This window comes from Podarcis bocagei (genome assembly GCF_964188305.1).
Source record: "Podarcis bocagei genome assembly, chromosome: 4".
Taxonomy (NCBI): Eukaryota; Metazoa; Chordata; class Lepidosauria; order Squamata; family Lacertidae; genus Podarcis; species Podarcis bocagei.
Genome location: NC_138128.1, coordinates 40,356,783 through 40,376,027, shown reverse-complemented (window position 1 = coordinate 40,376,027; position 19,245 = coordinate 40,356,783). Strand labels below are relative to the sequence as shown.

Here is a 19,245-nt window from a genome sequence, read left to right as displayed (position 1 = left end):
GTGGCAACCGAGCCAGAAAATCTAGATTGATTTGGGTTGTGAGGCCCGCTTCCCAACGTCGCCGAAGGAGAAATGCAGGCTTTCTTTACCGATTACCATTATTCCGCTCCCCCCCCCCCCAGCGAGGAATGCAATAAACCAGAAAGGTCGATCGAAAACATTTAAGCTGAGGTTCCCTCTACCTATTTCTACCTCTAGGGAGAGAACGAAGAGTCTCCGCCGGGAGCGGCCTCTCTATGGTAAAGGGCAACCGGAAGTGGCTCCTCGGATGGTTCCGGTGACCCGAGGCGCAACAGCTGGCGCCGGATCCGACTGCCCTCGTCACTGCCTGAGCTATGGCGGGCACGGCGCTGAAGCGGCTGATGGCGGAGTATAAACGTGAGTGGGGAGGCGAGGGCAGGCGCCCCCGTGGTCTGTCTCTGAGGGAGAGGCGGGAGCTACGAAGCGGCGTCCCCTCCGGCCGTTTCTCAGGGCTCCGTTGCTGGGGGTGGCGGTGGGGCTGGGGGGTGGCAGTCCCGGCCGGCTGGCTTCGGAGCGACGCTTCCGAGTCCCTTGGCCGTTGCTCCCCTAACTCCTCGTCGAGCTCCTCCGTCCAGTCACGCCAGTCTCTGGCACCCCGGGCCAGGGCAGACATTCATCAGGCGCAAGGGAAACTCCTTTTGCCGTGAAATTGGCTTTGGCTTTTTGGGACTGAACTGCCCCTAAGCCCCCACATCAGTCCCCTGTATGTGGAAATCTGGTGCGTCGAGAGAGAAGAGTTTCTCTTCGGGGTGGGGAGCCCTCGGCCCTCCAGAAGTAATTGGGACTCCAGTGCCATCAGGCCCGCCCAGTATAGTCAATGGGAATTGTAGCATAGCTGTCAACATTTCCCTTTTCTTCCGAAGAATCCTATTCGGAATAAGGGAATTTCCCTTTGAAAAAGGGAAACGTTGACAGCTATGAATTGTAGTCCAACATTGTCCAAAGGGCCACGGGTTCCCCATCCCTTGGTTCACTCTATATAGTAGTATTCTCCTTGACATGTTTTTTTTTTTTCATGTGCAAAGGTGTGGGGTGTTTTCCTTAGGCGGTATAGAAATATCAATTTCCCAAGTCCCTTCGGTGGTTTATATTTGAAAAACAAAACAAAATTTTGCATAAAGGCATAGTGTAATAAGTGCTACCGTCTGAAGTGTTAACAATGTAGCCGAGACTTTAGCTCTTGCTTCTCTTTTGTGTCTGAATTAGACAGCACCAAACAGAGGGTTCTGCTGTGCTGTTCTATTTAATAACTTGAACAGAAATAAGAGAGTTAGTTTTTGCTGTGTGGGAGGTGTTTTGTTTGGTCATTCAGTTACCAGTGTGTAAGAGAATTTGGAATGATGATGCCAAAAAGAAGGTAATATTTTTCATATAGACTGCTTAGGAAGTCTACAGTAGACAAACCTAGTGCCATATTAGCTAATCATGAGAAACCCTTAACAGGGCTGTCAGCTACGGTTGCTGCAGTCAGCTATGTATCCCAGTGTTTGACATTTGCCCCAGGTGCGTGGCATCTCCAGGTTGGACTATAAGAGGCTCCAGCTCTTAAGTTCTGGAAAGATGCTGCTCATTGAGTATTGAGCTCAATAGTATTGAGCTAAATAGATCAATGATCTTACTCTGCATAAGGCAGTTTCTTGTGTTTCTTGCAGCAGAGCCTATGGGAAAGTGCTGGACTCAGGAGAAAAATCCTCTTAATATAGCAGTCTTGTCAAATTTATATCATTAGGTATAAAGGTAAAGGTACTTTCATGTGTTTAACTCTGAATGGTAGTATATAAACACAAAAATTAACAAATACATGGCTCACTTATGTGGGATGGAAATTTCTCCAGTGCTTTATTCTCCACAGAAAATTTTCTGTTTCGTAAGTTTAATAGTGTTACGGTAAAATCTGGGTGCGGGGCTACTCTGCCACGCAGCTCGTCGGACTAAGTCCGCGGGTCCCTGCAGAAGAAAATGAGCTCAGTTGGAGACAGGACCAACCTCAGAAGATCCAAGTTTATTGCGCAACAGGTTCAAGGCGAGATTGAACAGCGAGAAAGGGATGACGTGAACTTTTGAAATTTCCCTCCATGTCCCAGAATACAGTGCAAAATACATCCCAGTTACATCATGAATACATTAAGAAGAGGTTGGGTTACACAGATTACATCATGAATACATTAAGAAGAGGTTGGGTCACACAGGATTAACATATGGAGGAGGGAGGGGGGAATATGCAGAGCTGGAGATATGCGCAGATAAGCACATCCTGAGTACCTGATGAGAAGACAATGGTCCATGTATGCATGGTCTGCCACCTGGCCTTGCCCGGAGGAAAGGCTTGACAGAGTGATTTGACAGGATTTGGGTCTTGACACCTTGCTTGAGGGATTATGGAGGACAGGGGAGGTGTCATGGAGTCCTAGAGAAATTGAGCAAATTGGCACGGTGATTTTCTATGAATTTTATAGATTTTAGTCCCTTTTGACATTGACAATTGGAAATAAATGGATATATTGTAGCGAAGAAGGAGGTGAAGAAGACATGCCCCCCCTTCCGTATCAATAGTAACAGTGAATATAGGTCAATTGCAAAAGCAGTACAGTATTAAGCAAGTTCAACTGTTTCAATACCTTTTTTTAGCTTTGTTTACTAAATACAAGTAAAATAAATGTGCTAAATAAGACCACTCTCTAGGGCATCAGTTAGCTTTCCAATGCAAGTTAGGGTAATTTGCAAATGAAATTCATTTTTCCTGGAAAACCATTAAATATTAATATGATTCCATGATTTTTAATTGTATTTTAATAGATTATGTTATGTCTTACATTTTATTGCATTACAGTTTGAATTCTATGGAGTAAATATAACAAAATAGATATGAAATAAAGGGAACAACAAAAATACAATTAAAAAATCATACAACATCTACCATAGCACATGATAATTGCTTCCATAGGCAGAAAAATCATTAAGTAGTCTGCCAAGACCCTCAGCAATCTTCAAGTAGTCCATGGTGGGGGGAGTTTGAGAACCACTTTTTTTTAAACAATCATTTGATGCTGATATTTGCATCTTCTCCACTAGAGAGAGCAATAACTCCTCTTTTCACTCCTGTTCACTTCTCCTGTCCTCTTCTCCTGCCATCATCTCACATTCTAGATCTTATTGTTGTAAACAACTTGAAAAGTGGTAAGAATATGCCAGCCTTCCTTAGGCTGTGGCTAATGTGAGTTGCAGTCCAAAATACCCCTGCAGGGTCCTAGGTTTGGGAATGCTGGAGTCGGCACCTGTTAATGAACACTGTGGGTCAGATTCAGCCAACTGGCTCTGCTAGCAGAAGCCCATGCAGGGACTTCTGCTAGCACAACAGGGCTTTTGCCCCTGTCAGCCCCAAGGTGCCATGCACACAGGCCCCAAATTGGCTTATAGGGGTGGTCAGTAGAACTCCAAGAGCTGAGCATGGGAGAGGAGAGAGAGGAAATTGTTCCACCAGGCAAGCAGAAATGCTTGCACTGATAGAACATGATATAGAATTCCTTCCAGTTTAGGAACCAGGAAGCCTAATGGATTCCATCAGCTAAAATAAATTAAAACTTGGATAGCTGTAAGATCTCATGCTTATTGCTTGCTGACTGTATTCATATACATACTTTTGCATGCCTCAATATAAATGATAGAATGCAAGCTTGTTTTATATATAAAACAAGTCATCTCTGTGGCAGTGAGAACTAGATTTAAGAATATAAGAAAAGCCTGCTGGATCAGACCAGTGGCCCATCTATTTATTTTTTAGTTTTTAAATTTGTATACTGCCCTTCATCCGTGGATCTCAGGGCAGTTCACAACATTAAAATGCAAGATAAAAACACAAAACAACTAATAAAAACAACAACACCCCAAACTAACAACCCCCCTCCCCCAAACACATTTAAAAGGGGTATAAGATGTTAATCAGTCAATGACCTATTTAAAGAGGAACATTTTCGCCTGGCGCCTAAAGGTATAATGAAGGGGCCAGCCAAACCTCCTTGGGGAGCCACTGCAGAAAAGGCCCATTCTTGTGTTGCCACCCTCTGGATCTCTTGTGGAGGAAGCACGTGAAGAAGGGCCTCTTATGATGATCACAAGGTCCAGGTATGGAGAGAGGTTGTTCTTGAGGTATAATAATATTTATTTATTTATACATACATACATACATACATACCCTGCCCATCTGGCTGGGTTTCCCCAGCCACTCTTGGCGGCTTCCAACAAAGTATTAAAATACAGTAGTCTGTTAAACATTAAAAGCTTCCCTAAAGAGGGCTGCCTTCAGGTGTTGCAGACCTGAGCAATTTAAGGCTTTATAGGTCACAACCAGCACTTTGAATCAGGCCCACAAACTAATTGGCAGCCATCGCAGTCCTGTATCCTGTTCTCAGAGTGGTCAACCAGATGCCTCTAGGAAGCAGACAATCAGAACCCGAGCCTGACAGCAACAGTGGTTTCCAGCAACTGGTATTCAGAAGCTTATTGCTTCCAACAGTGGAGGGTGAACATTTTAAAGAGAGAACTGGGTTTCCAAGAATACTGATAATGCATGTATACTTGGAAGCAAGTCCAGTTGTATTCGACGAGGCTTATTTCCTTGTGAGTGTGCTTACCCTAACAAGCAAGCAAGCAAACTAAGAAACAAACAAAATAGTAGGATATAAAGTTTACTCTAAATCATTTCCGTGTGTTGAGTTATCTGTTATTGCTGTCAGAAATTATTGTGGCCATATAGATTGTCTTGGCAGAATATTAAATGCCTTGTTTTTGTGGTATTAATTAATTAACTGAGGAAAAATACTTTAAAATATTTATTCTTAATTTTAGAGTTGACCTTGAATCCACCAGAAGGCATAGTAGCTGGTAAGGAATCCTATTTATTTTTTTATCTGTATACCTTGAAATTAGATAACTTTAAATAAAATAATACATTTTGTCTTTAAATAGGGCCTATGAATGAAGAAAATTTCTTTGAATGGGAAGCTTTGATAATGTAAGTTTATAAGCTATTATTCTTTTAAAATTATATCTACATACATTTTGCTGGTGGACTTCAGAGAACAAAAAGTAATCCTATGTGCATCTTTTAATAAATGGAGTATCAAGTTTAGGGATTCCCCTGAAACAGTTCAGGTTGCATTTATCCACCTGCCAACACAAGTCTTCTTAATACGTTCTGAAAAGATAAAAGCTTTGCCAGCTTGCAAAGAGGGCAAGTTGTCAAGTTCAATAATAATCTCATTTTCTTGTCTTAAATGAAACAAAAAGCAATGTTTGCCAACCAAGCGGGCTTCTCCTTTTTGTTGAATTCATATGTGGCCTTTAGTACTGAAAGAACTTAAGAGTTTTGCATGTCACCACACCTTCTGGGACAGACTCAGATAATGAAGAAGAGAAATAGTGTTAGTGTCTTGAATTTCACCTAGTTTATTCATAGCCACATAGGAACAAGAGAGACTTTTCAGCATTGTGCTCTCACCTACGAGGTTTTTTTTTTTAATTGAGATGAAACAGGTGGTGAAATTGTTGAGGTCTAGCCAACCTTAGGGGAGTTATTTTCCACGTTTATCTTAACGAGGGTTTGTGCATCCCATTTTCACTCAAAGGGGACCTTGGCTGTTGGAAAGACTTGGGCTTTCTTTACCATGGCCCCAACTTTTGGGGTTTGTCTTGTGAAGTTTGCAGATGACTCAACTTGCCAGTGTCAGGGGAATGTTTCAGAAATGAAGAGTACAGACAATGGGAACACAAACAATATGACACAAGTCTCAAGATCTGGAATTTCTCTGAAGTCCGGTTTTCCTCTTCTGAAGTGCACTCTTTCTGTGTTATTTGGCAATGTGCTGTATAAAATTTCAGATAGGATCATAGCTCTGGAAAATTGTAGCAGTACAGTATGCATTAAGACACACTGGAAGAAATTAAAATAGTCTGTATACCATTGATCTGGGAGGCTTTTTCTAATGAGAAAGGCGGGTGTTAAAGTAACAAGCTAACTGTTACAAGTTTGCTGCAAATTTTGATTGTGTGGCCATAGCTGATAGAATAGAGAAACACATGCTTAATTTTGTGCATCAGGCTACTAGTCAAATTGCAAGAAAATAAACTTTGGATTATAATAAACCAGTGCTTTGGAAGGAAGTGTGGCCAGTATACAGCAGGGTCATTTTTTTGTAGTTCTTAAATACCAAATGTTATTTTCTGCCTTGTAACACACATGTACATATGGAAAGAGTACTTTGAACATTTTTTCAAGGAATTTGTGTATCAGCATCTTCCCTTCCCACTGTAGTAATCAAGGCTGCATTGATCATGAGAGTGCCTAATTTATGAATGGCACCAATAAATATTAAGCTAATAATAATGAGGCATCTCTTTTTATTTACTTTGGTCCTCTGTATTAAAGGCTCAGTTTGGAAGAACTACAGAGCTGTAATACTTTCATGACTTATGAAAAATTTAATTCTATGTAGATGTGAATATCAAAGTGTAGAGTCTGAAGTTTCAGGAGTGAGATTAGAAGGGTGATGAGAATGACTGCTATTCAAACATACCAGAAATACCAAGCCTTGCATTTCATGATGAAAACTAGTATTGCTGAAACATCATATATTGAATATTTTCAGTGTGGCTAAAGCTGAAAAGAAACACTGGTTGGCATCTGATCCTAATACACTTACGTGGAACAATACCCAATTTTAGCAAAAAAATCTTATTTAGTTTTGCTGTGTCCGTCTCATGGCCAGTAGTATGTCCACTTTGGTAAAACTATGCTTGTTTTTAGGGCCTGAAAACAAGTGCTGTGATCTTGTGCACAATTTCTAAAGCAAATAAATGCTCACTTTTGATCTTGTCACATCAAAAGCGCAAATAGGCAGTGTTAGATAATGGGAATACATAAAGACTTCCAGCTTCATACCGTGTGAGTGCTGTGTTGCGTAAATCAATTAACTTGATATGTGAGATTAATGTATTTTCTCTCTCTTATCAGGCTATTCTCACTTAGCTTTATTAACTTCAAAACGGGTGGCATTTGAAAACTGTTAGTGCTCATTATCACAACAGTTTACCCCACTAAAATGATACAAAAGTATTCATTGTTAGAACTTGGCTAGCCTAAAGGCTGCTCTTAAAAATAACAAGTACAAATTTAAGCCAATATTTCAGAAAGCTGTCTAGAAATGTAATTATATTTCAGTTTAGTGTAAATGTTTACTTCGTTGTGGAATTCCCCTTTGTGCATTGTAAGATTTTGGGAGCAGGGATTGCAGCTGCTTTCATAAAAATTGGAAAACACACACAAACGTGCTTAAAAACAATTATTATATCATTAACTGACCTCCCATAAGTGTTTGTTCTTTTGTTCCATATGTTTATGTGAAGGTTTTCTACCCTTTTATTTTCTGTAATTGTATGTTACTGTTATAATGTTTTTGCTTATGCTCCAAGATACATGTAAATTTATGGCTGTTTGTCATAATATTTTTATGTCATGTGTCACTGAAATGCAAGACACCACTAACTTTTGAAAACTTCCAAGTTTTTCTTATATCTTGAGCTACATGTGAATGGTGTTTCAAGAAATAAGAGCCCTGCTAGGACCCCTCAAGTCCAGCACTCTGTTAACCAGATGCCTATGGGAAAACCATAAGCAATACATGAGACTCCCGCTCAGGACTCCCAGGAATGAGTATTTAAAAGCATATTGAATTTGTCTATCCGCTCTTTAAAGCCAATCACATTGGTGGTCATCACTGCATCTTGTTGCGAATTCAATAGTTTAACTATGTGTTGTGTGAAGAACTACAGTCATACCTTGGATCCCGAACACCATGTGAGTCAAACGTTTTGGCTCCCGAACGCCGCAAACCCAGAAGTGAGTGTTCCAGTTTGTGAATGTTCTTTGGAATCCGAACATCCAACACGGCTTCCAATTGGTTGCAGGAGCTTCCTGCAGCCAATCGGAAGCAGTGCCTTGGTTTCCAAACGTTTTGGAAGTCAAACGGACTTCCGGAATGGATTCCATTTGACTTCCGAGGTACCACTGTACTTCCTTTTGTCACTCTTGAATTTTCCAACGTTTAGCTTTTTTTGAATGACTCTGGCTTCTGGAATTATGGGAGAGGAAGAAAAAATCTCTCACCACCCAGGCATCATTTTATACAGTTCCATTAGGTCGCCCCACCATTCACCTTTTTATAAACTAAAAAGCCCCATACGTTGTAACCTTTCCTCATAGGGAAGTTGCTTCAGCCCCTTGATCTTTCTGTTTGTACTTTTCTGCGCTATAGTTTATATTACTGTATTGCACCTAATTATCAGCAACCATTATGAACTGAGAGCTGGAAGAGTGATATACAGTCTGTAACAAGTGACTACTTGCTCAGTGTCGCTATTTTAAAGTTTATGGGGGTAGGGTGGAGGAAGTATTAATGTTTAACCCCTTAGAAATTGTAGCAGTAAAACTACCTAGACTTATTTATTATCAGATTTAAAATGTAGCAAGGAAGCCTAGTGGGAACCGTGCTTAGATTAGGAATAACTTTTCTGTACAGTAGTGAATTTATGATCTGCTATAGATCTAGGCAGGGGCACGGGTGGCGCTGTGGGTAAAACCTCAGCGCCTAGGACTTGCCGATCGCATGGTCGGCGGTTCGAATCCCCGCGGCGGGGTACGCTCCTGTCATTCGATCCCAGCGCCTGCCAAACTAGCAGTTCAAAAGCACCCCCGGGTGCAAGTAGATAAATAGGGACCGCTTACCAGCGGGAAGGTAAACGGCGTTCCGTGTGCTGCGCTGGCTCGCCAGATGCAGCTTTGTCACGCTGGCCACGTGACCCGGAAGTGTCTGCGGACAGAAGTTTCCACTTTGAATGATTTAGCTTGCCAAAAATTATGGTCAGTGCTTGGTGTGTATGTAACCCCATTTATAATCTGGGTGTGCACCTTGGGTATACTTACCTTCAAAGTCTGAAGTCTGGCCAGCATGCACATCCTAATTGCGTATCCTGAAGTTGCTTTTATTACTTGAGTTGTTGTGTTAAAATCTAACATGCACATCTTTCCATCAGACCATTATAGAAATAATAAACATTGGTTATACAATGCCTTGCAAATGGCAGTTTCTGACACTTTTGTCCATGCATTATAATAGTGTCTTCAAAGTAGCAAGATCAAGCACCTGTAGGCTATATCTCTTGACGTGCAGGCACTAAAATCTGGAACATGCCTTGGAGACAGATTGAGCATAATTGAATAAACACACCCTGGTAATTAAGCAGTGTTGTGACCTTCCTAGTAATTTAATGTGCAAGCTTTGATTTCTCTCCCTTTCAGCTTCTTGTTTTAGGTTAGAGAGGATGTGAACAAGTTAACTCTTTATAATCAAGGCTTCCTTCTAAAAAAACAGCATGAATTTTTCAGTACACATTGGGTTTCACTGTGTAGTATAGCCTTGTAAATAAGCTCACCAAAGTTACTTGTCTAATATTTTGTTTAAGTGGCACAGAAAGTAGGGTAAATGTGCTTTCCACAAATTGGGCTGGCAGTTAACATATGGAGCTGAGGGACAAGCTTCTTGTCTTCTATGACAAGCTCAGAAAATTAACAAACAGGCTGAGAACAGCTAAAGAGACCTATCCCTCCTTTGCCAGCCCACTCACTCGCTTGCATGGAATTTCTTGTCACCTGTGGTTTCCAAGCAAGGTGTTGGGAGAGACAGGACTAGTTTAGTACCTAAAGTGGCCCATGCTGAAGCAGCTTCTGTAGAAGTGGTTACCATCCAGCATGGAAGCTCGCATGCTGTTAATTACCTATGACAAATCACCAGTTGTAGAATGGCAAGTAGACGAGTGTAGGGCTGTGTGGATTGGACAGAGTTGTCTCTGATGGCCTCTTGCAGAGACCAGCAGGAAGCCCCCAGATGGGTCTTTTCTAAGGAGGGAGAAGGGCTGAGGCAGCCCATGATCCATTGGAAACTGAGCTTGCTGCTCTATGTCATGTGATAGCATTGAGAAGAAGAAGAAGAGTTTGGATTTGATATCCCGCCTTTCACTCGCCTTCAGGAGTCTCAAAGCGGCTAACATTCTCCTTTCCCTTCCTCCCCCACAACAAACACTCTGTGAGGTGAGTGGGGCTGAGAGACGTCACAGAAGTGTGACTGGCCCAAGGTCACCCAGCAGCTGCATGTGGAGGAGCGGAGACACAAACCCGGTTTCCCAGATTACGTGACTACCACTCTTAACCACTACACCACACTGGCTCTCTGAGCCTAATCTGGGCCTAATCACTTGGTTGCAAAAGCATAAGTGTAAGAATAGTGTGTCAGAAAAGCTGTATCCTTACTATTAGGTGAGAAAACAGGGTTTCTGATTCTCTCCTTTTGCAGTGAAAGTTGAGCCAAGTGGTAGCTTAGCTGTAGTATTTAGTGATGCATTTCCATTGAGAATAACTTAGCACTTGCCCCCTGCTGCCAAAAAAATCACTTTCTTAACCTGGTATTAGGAATCAGGCCTCCAATATTGGATGTTACAACTTTAAAACAAAACAAAACACAATAATAACTGAGAGTTAATCCTATTTCATATTTATAGTAACAGGAGTACAACTGTATGCAGCTTATGCATGTAAAGACCCCAACAGGTGGAGTGATTTAAACTGAGGCTATTTTAAATCACAAATTATATATGAAGTTAGGTGAGGGGCAGGTGGAGATGCTGCTCTCTATGTACAGTTGGATGCTGCATTAGAAAGAAAAATGTAAGCCCAGCCAAATCACCATTACTGCTGATCAGCTGATTGGTGGTAACTTCAAACCCCACTTGGATAAACTTCAGATTTTTCTTCCTAGTGTGGCTTGTCATAGTACAAAGGAAAAAATGGCTCTTGGTAATGTCATGTGGGCAGGCCTTGAGAATGGAGGAACTCAGGATCTGACCCGCTTGTTGTTTAGTCGTTCAGTTGTGTCCAACTCTTCGTGACCCCATGGACCAGAGCACCTCAGGCACTCCTGTCTTCCACTGCCTCCTGCAGTTTGATCAGACACATGTTTGTAGCTTCGAGAACACTGTCCAACCATCTCATCCTCAGTCGTCGTCCTCTTCTTGTGCCCTCAATCTTTCCCAACATCAGGGTCTTTTCCAGGGAGTCTTCTCTTCTCATGAGGTGGCCAAAGTATTGGAGCCTCAGCTTCAGGATCTGTCCTTGCAGTGAGCGCTCAGGGCTGATTTCCTTAAGAATGGATACGTTTGATCTTCTTGCAGACTCTCAAGAGTCTCCTCCATCTGGCCCACTAGCTGGATCCACTTCTCTACTGCCATAGCATACAAAGTGATGCAAGTTATCCTCCTGGGGTCATTTAATGATTCCAAATATGTATGACTGTTAAACTGCCATTAGTTAACTGTCCATTGTGGAGGAAGCAAGTGGTGGTGATCCCTGCAGCACAGACTTCCCCTGCTTCTTTAGCCTTGGTTCTTGAGTATGATTGCTGACTCAGTAGGTCATCTATGGCAGTGCCAAATGTACAGCTGCATCAAAGCACTATGACTACAACATCAATTATAGTTTATCATCAACTTATTTATGTTTAGGAAAATATATATAAACAATCCACTCATAAAATAGCCAGGTGGTGTACTACAATATATACACATAAAAACAACATGCAATAATCGTAAAACTGACTCACTCATTTTGGCAAAATCTAAACAACTGAATGGGTCTGTCAGCATAAAAGATACTCAAGAGCTCCCTGAAAGTTAGCAGCAAGGATGCTTGCCAAATCTCTACTGGATTACATCTTGGATATCCTCTTGAAGATTGATCTGTTTGAAATGGAGAATACTCTCCTAAATAGTTTATAGTTATTCAATTCATACAGTCTGGAAACTACTTCCATGTTATAATTGCATGTATCTACTAATCTAGAGACTTCCTTGTGCTGCTGAAATACTTGATTACCATCAACTTCCATTTTTAGTAACCAATATTTTGGAACTAGTTTGAAAGTGGTGCCAACTGTTTCCATGCTGCATAGATGTAATGTTTCTTTTGTTTCAGGGGCCCAGAAGACACATGCTTTGAGTATGGCGTTTTCCCTGCTATTCTGAGTTTTCCTCTTGATTATCCTTTAAGTCCTCCAAAGATGAGGTTCACATGTGAGATGTTTCATCCCAACAGTAAGTTCTACCAATAGGTGCCTTGATGGTTTCTACATTGGTAAAGAATGTCATCAAGTCCAGCTATCTAAAAAAAGCTTAATGGACACTTCAGCTATCTGGACCTACCCTTTGATTTTTGTTGTTGTTCATTATTACACAATTAGAGAACTATGTACTTAGTCACTGGTTAACACCTTTTAACTATGTTTTACTTGTAAGCCACTTTGAATTGTGGTGCAAAATAAAGCAAAGTACAAGATGTGATCTTCTGTATACCATATACCCTTAATGTAAGTAATTTCATAATGTAAAATGCCCTGAAATAGAATGGAGGAGATAGAAGGGCTGAGCTAGCCTGGGATCTGCTGGAACCTAAGCTGGTCTCACTGCCATCACATGATAGGATCAGCAACCTTGCTTCCCCATCTGAACTTCTGCCCTATCCACCTTGTGTCCATGAAGTCCTGTTGGTAGGGTAGAGGAGAGGTTTGAGTTACAGCCTGAGATTATAAATACTTGACATATAGATTTACCAATGAGATCAATTTAGTTCGTCAGTAGCTCCATTTCTGGTGATATTTTGTCTTTGTTTCCCCAACTGATAACAGTAACTAGTTGGCCTCTGCGTAATTCCCATTGTCTTAAAAGAAAAAAATCACAGGGTTGAGACTTCCTTTCTGAATTCCATGTCTTTAATAACAGGAGAGCTGGATACTTCTCTAGGAGCATTATAGGCAGATGGATAGGTACCATGAAGTAGCAATTGGAGAAGAAGAACAATGATGCCCACCAAAAGCATGGACCAGATTCAATTAAATAATTGTTCTGGTGGGAATCTGTGCAATGAGTCCCACTAGTGCAGTGGGGCTTCCCCCCCCCCACCTCCTTAATCAGCTCTGCAGAGCATGAGTTAACAGTGTAATGTTGGAAAATGTTGATCAGTTCTCTTACCTGGGCAGCTATCTTTCCACAAGGGCCGACATTGATGCTGAAATCCAGCATCGCCTGAGCTCTGTGAGTGCAGCTTTCTCCGGATTGAAGCACAGAGTGTTTGAGGACCGGGACGTTAGCAGGGAAATCAAAATGCATGTTTACAAAACTATTGTACTACCAACCTTACTGTATGCTTGTGAAACATGGACCATTTATAAAGGCCATTGCCACTCTTCGAAAGATTCCATCAAAGGTTCTCTCTGAAATTTTTTACATGTCATTTGGGGGGACAGGCGAACTAATGCCAGTGTACTGGAAGAAACAAAGATCACCAGTGTCAAAGCAGTGATTCTTTAACATCAACTTCGTTGGACTGGTCATGTTGTTCAGATGCCTGATTTTTGTCTTCCAAAGCAGCTACTCTTAAAAAATGGAAAGTGTAATGCAACAAAAGAGGTTTAAAGACTCTCTCAAGGCAAATCTTAAAAAATGTTGTATAAACACCGACAATTGGGAGACACTGGCCTGCAAGTGCTCCAGTTGGAGAACAGACTTTACCAAAAGTGTCATGGACTTTGAAGACTTTAAGCTCAGGACGAAAGGGAGAAATGTGCTAAGAGGAAGGTACATTTGGCAAACCCTCACTTTGATCAACTCCTACCCGGAAACCTACCGTATTTTTCACTCTATAAGACGCACCAGACCACAAGACGCACCTAGTTTTTGGAGGAGGAAAACAAGGGAAAAAATATTCTGAATCTCAGAAGCCAGAACAGCAAGAGGGATCGTTGCGCAGTGAAAGCAGCAATCCCTCTTGCTGTTCTGGCTTCTGAGATAGCTGCGCAGCCTGCATTCGCTCCATAAGACGCACACACATTTCCCCTTACTTTTTAGGAGGGAAAAAGTGAGTCTTATAGAGCAAAAAATACGGTATGTCCTCCCTGCAGAAGGACATGTGGATCCAGAATTGGCCTCCACAGTCACTTACGGACTCACTCTTAAGACCGTGTTCATGAAAGACAATCTTAATCGGCTGCGAGTGATCACCAAAGAAGAAGAAAGAAGCAGCAGCAGCAGCAGGGCACGCGAGGGAAGATGGTTTCATCTGGCAAGCGGAAATGCTTGCACTAACAGAACAATTGTATTAGCATGATGTTGAATTCAGCTCTGTGTGATTAACTCTCTTTCATGTATTACTTCCCCCAAGTTTGACTATTGGGACTTTCAAAGCATATCATCTTTGCATCTTCTATTCATGTTCCTCTACAGAATAGAGATCCATCAAAGTCTTCTCTCCCTTTCCCTCAGCTATGGATAGACCAACAACAACCATTCCCTACCCTAAGGCTGTAATGAGGGAGTAAACACAGTAACCTATATATAGCACTTAACAAGTTTCAAACTTGCACAGAAATTAGCTGAAGGGGAGATTTGAAAATGTGCCTGGCAGCTTTCTACCACCCGTTTCACTCTGCTGTTATTTTGGGTGGAGAGTAGCTGGACAAATGGAAGAACAACCCTGAGGGGGGGCATGAGAGAGAAAATAAAAGTGAAGAACCAAATCTCTCTCCCAGTCAATCGGTTAGAAGAGCAATACCAATTTATATTTGTAGCATGCTCTTTCTCCATCTCATTCAAGGTGAAAAACAGTAAAATGGCACAAAACACTAGTGCAAGGCAGACTGTTAAAAGTGCACCAAAGGTTTGTTGAATTTTAAAAATCTAGCATCTTTTAGGCTGTAGACCTACTTGTTAGGGGAGTATTTTGGGGAGGCGGAACTTGTCCTATTTTAAGACACCTTAAAATAAGAACTAATGTCAGTGTAATCCTATGCACGCCTAACTGGAAGTAAATTCTATTGTGTTATATGAGATTTATTCCCATGTAAAAGGATTGGGATTGTAGCCTAAAATGCATAAACGATGGACAGTGTTTGGACAGAAAGCATGTGGGGAAACATATTACACTGGAGAATTTGGAATCCCTCAGAAATTGATCTATTGACCCCTCCTTTTTATCTAGAAAGATGTGTGTTTTAAGAACACTAGCTCTGTAGTTGCAAAAAGTATACTGTTGCCTCCTAGATTCTTCCACTTTCTTTCTGTTTTTCTTAAATGACTGTTGTGCAGAGGAGGCTAAAGAACAAAATACTTTTCTTCTCCACAGTTTATCCAGATGGGAGAGTTTGTATTTCTATTCTTCATGCTCCTGGGGATGATCCCATGGGCTATGAGAGCAGCGCAGAACGATGGAGCCCAGTACAGAGCGTGGAGAAGATCCTCTTGTCAGTGGTCAGCATGCTGGCAGGTATGAGTTCATCTCCAAACACTAAGCTAGGAAAGCTGTTCAAGCAGCAACCAATTAATGGGCTGCTAAAATAACAAGAGTTTCAGCAGCCACCTTAGAAGCTGTTTAGCTATGGTTCTCTTTTATGTGGTCTACTGTTCCCTTAGATTTGGCATTGGCTTTTCTTTAAGATAAATTGTGTCTACGAAGAGAAGAAGTGACCAATTTAATCAATGTCTTGCTTCCAGGTAAAGCAGTCCACCTTCCCAAATGTAAGCCTTTATGTTGCTACTTTTGAAGACTGGAGAATAAGGCTGTCACTGGCTACTAGCCACAATGACTACCGTATGTTGTACTACACTGTTGAAGACAATATGCCTCTGAATGCCAGTATCTGGGATTCGCAGCTGTTGTGCTCAGGATCTTCATGCAAGAACAGAGTGCTGGACTAGATGGGCCTTTGGCCTGATCCAGCAAGGGCTCCTTAGGATGAGTTGAAAATCCTATGTTCAGATAGTTCATTGTTTACCTAAATAGAAGAAAGTTGTTACTCTCCCTCTATGGCAAAGTGCAAGGCAAGCTGATGAACTGCAGTATGTTCAGACGACAAGGGTGAAAAATACTACTCATTCTGGCATTGAAATAGTCATTATTTGAGGTCTTATTTCTGTAAGCCCCTGCGGACATGAATGGTATGTGCTTATGCACATAAACTTTGGCTTAAGTAAATCTCAAGGAATTGTGAGATTTGCTTTAATTAAGAAACCAGCATTCTACTAATTTGCTGTCAAAACAGCTACAAATTTAACAACAACAACCAAATACCAATTCAAAATCAAACTTATAGGTCCAATTTAAATGAAGATGGAGTAGCTCAGACCGTCAAATATGGGTTGCCAAACTAAATTGTTCAGTGAGCCAGCTTCACCACCTAACCTACAATCCTGGAGTTGTTTTCAGTCCCTATATGTACTGGCAGTTTTCTGTGTCTGTTGATGTCTCAAATTCTGCGACTCCATTTCTTTAACACAGTGCACGTGCAGTTGTGGTATAGTGTAAATACTTAGTAGCCCCATTAAAATATTGGTTGGGTCAGTGATCCATGTATAGAGTCCAGTACATTGTGTACCTTTCAGTTCTGCAAGGTGGTCTAGGGTGCCAGCAATCCTTGGAAGCAGTAGGGAAGGAAATTGAAGAGGCAGAGGACCAGTCAGAGTCTTAGGGTGCATTCAGATGTAATGCTAAACCCATTTTTTCTTTTATTTCCCTTTTCAGAACCGAATGATGAGAGTGGAGCCAACGTGGATGCTTCTAAAATGTGGCGGGAAGACAGAGAGCAGTTTAACAAAATAGCCAAGCAAATAGTCCAGAAATCACTTGGGCTTTAAAAAAAGGAAGGAACTGAGACATTTGACAATCATAGTATTTGATCTTTTATCAGGCAGGCACATGGCAGTACTCCGTGTTGATAGGAAAAAGCAAATCTTGCAAAATTTTTGACTGGGTGTCTTAATACCACACACATCCTCACTCCCCCCTCTCTTCCCTTTTTGTTTACTCTTTTGAGGGCGGGGGATCTTCCTCCATCTAAGACATGTAAGTAGCTGCAATACAAGTGGATTTAGTCATAGGAGAAAGGTTGCATAGTGCTGTGGTTTCTTTGCACTAGTGAAAGCATGGGAGCATTGCATAGCGTCTGTGTCTCTTCAGTTATATTTATATTTTCCTAACCCTTTTCAGTGCAGTACTGTGCACTTTCTGGTAATGGGGTTGAGAAGATCTATGAATTAATAACTGCCCAGAACCATGGAAAGCTGCTGAAACACCATTGGACTCCCTTGTCTGGAAATGGAGAAATGCCGTTCTAAGGATGTCTTACTTCATAACTGGATGTAACTTTTGAAGGCCTCAGATTCTCTCCTCCTTAAGACCACAAAGCAACCACACCTGAAGTCAAATGAGAACATAGTTAAACTGCTGGGCAAGAGTATTTTGAAAGCAAGTGAGTTACTGTATCTAATTGAGGTAAATCAGAGAAGTGGCCAATGTAATCAGTGTCTTGCTTCCAGGTACAGCAGTTAACCTTCCCAAATGTAAGCCTTCATGTTGCTACTTTTGAAAGCCTTCAAGCACTATTGAGTTCCTCTTGAGACATTATTTGAACTTGGTACAACTCCAGAAAGTTTGATGAATAATCCTCATTTCTAAAATGTATTGGTTTCCTTTAACAGCTATCTCTACTCATAAGATATGCTGGAAATACCTTGTATTGCAGCAGAGCAGTCTTTCCAAAGTTAATCTTCCGTCCTCAGCTGACAGCACTTAAACCTAATGCAAAGAGACTGTCTTGAATCTAATGTCACCCAAACTGTATTCCTAATAGAAATCTGGAGAACAAAATCAAGTGTGAATATTATTTGGATTAGAAGGACTTGATGGTATTCAACTTCAGTTACTCTTTTATTTTCCTGAGTGTGCTGTGGGAGGGAATCTTTATCTTGGAAACACTAGACTAAGTAGTACTAGACATCCCCTAGTTTCTTAGTCTAGTACCAGGAAAATAAAAGTTATTGCTCTACTTTCTTACTGGCTGGGAACAACTGAGCAGTAAACTGGTTCTTGATCTGTATTTCAAAGCCAGGTTATATAGCAGTTGACAACCATTTCTTACTACATCTGTACTACTTTAGAATGCCAAATTTAAAGTTACATGGCAAGAAATACTATTAATATCTCTTGCTTAAGCTTGCATTTTAATTACTTTTATACTGTTTACAATTTAATCAATTTCTGATTGAAAGGGATTACCATTCTCTGAAATTTCATGCATTGAAATTCAATTTCATATTTTTTTTTACGGTGGCATACTTTCCAGGAAAAATAGCTCTCATAATTTGATCAGTCCACAGCAGAAGCTGAATCTAGGCATTTTTTTAGCAGCATGAAGCCCTGACTTCACGAGAGTGATTTTCTGTGGGAGTTGTGCCTGAATTAGAAGACCTTTCTACTTTAAAAGGTTTTGAGAAAGAGAAGTTACTTTGGGCATGGATTAGGGGAGGGTGGAAGTAGTAGTATTTTTCCGAAACAACATCTACAAGTGGTGGTTTTCATGGCAAATGAGAGGTTTTTATTTATTCTACAAGTTGTAATTTAGTTTGATGAGTCCAACAAGACAGCAGCATGGAAAGAAGGTGCTCTTTGTTTAATGGTGATTACATATGGGAAAGCTGTCCTGGTCTTACACAGTATTCAAGTGTATTTAAACACATTGTTTTATATTGGACACGAATATTGTCAATGAAAATAAATGCATATTTTCCTTAAAGTACAAAATCACTTGTACTTCTGTTTTTGGGAGATGTCCTACTTTAACACATACTACATGTAGAAGAGAGTGTATTTACCTCAGATTCAATGCGACCATGAGAGAATGTGGGGGTCTTACAGATTGTAGAAAATGAATTGTAGAGTTGGAAGGGACACCCAGGGTCATCTAGTCCAACCCTCTGCAATGCAGGAATGCTGCCCACAATCATTCTTGGGTGGGCTTGAACCAGCAAGAGACATACAGTGTATTTTTTTTGCTCCACGTGTGACCCACCCTCACTGAAGCAGATTTACCTAGAAACAGCAGGGCAGATACATACCAGTTTGTAAAGAAAGAACCTCAGTGAACTTCTGTTTCATCTGGGATTTGATGGGCAAGTGTTTACAGGCAGGGGGGTTAACTGTCTACCACAGGGGTGGGGAACCTCTGGCTCTCCAGATATTGTTGGACTCCAGTTCCCTTCATCTCTGACCATTGGTCGTGTTGGTTGGGACAGATG

The 19,245-nt window shown here is 41.2% G+C and overlaps 1 protein-coding gene across 2 annotated transcripts; it reads left to right on the top strand.

The window, feature by feature from the left end:
- Nucleotides 1-231: 231 nt before the first annotated feature.
- Nucleotides 232-18,751, top strand: UBE2G2 (ubiquitin conjugating enzyme E2 G2). Of its 2 annotated transcripts, XM_081192777.1 has the most exons (6): nt 232-378; nt 4,867-4,902; nt 4,987-5,032; nt 12,098-12,216; nt 15,299-15,439; nt 16,694-18,751. In XM_081192777.1, exons 1-6 carry the CDS (start codon nt 336-338, stop codon nt 16,804-16,806), a joined length of 498 nt encoding a protein of 165 aa, XP_081048903.1. In that variant the 5' UTR covers nt 232-335; the 3' UTR covers nt 16,807-18,751. The 2 variants fall into 2 exon arrangements, with proteins under 2 accessions (XP_081048903.1, XP_081048904.1); XM_081192778.1 differs by lacking the exons at nt 4,867-4,902; nt 4,987-5,032 and having other exon boundaries at nt 291-378.
- The last annotated feature ends 494 nt before the right edge of the window (nt 18,752-19,245 follow it).

Bases quoted from the DNA above. Each gene is read 5' to 3' on its own strand.
- UBE2G2 (XM_081192777.1), top strand. From the start codon at position 336: ATGGCGGGCACGGCGCTGAAGCGGCTGATGGCGGAGTATAAAC. The intron at 4,903-4,986 runs GTAAGGAATCCT...GTCTTTAAATAG, and splicing joins ACCAGAAGGCATAGTAGCTG to GGCCTATGAATGAAGAAAAT. The intron at 12,217-15,298 runs GTAAGTTCTACC...TCTTCTCCACAG, and splicing joins TGAGATGTTTCATCCCAACA to TTTATCCAGATGGGAGAGTT.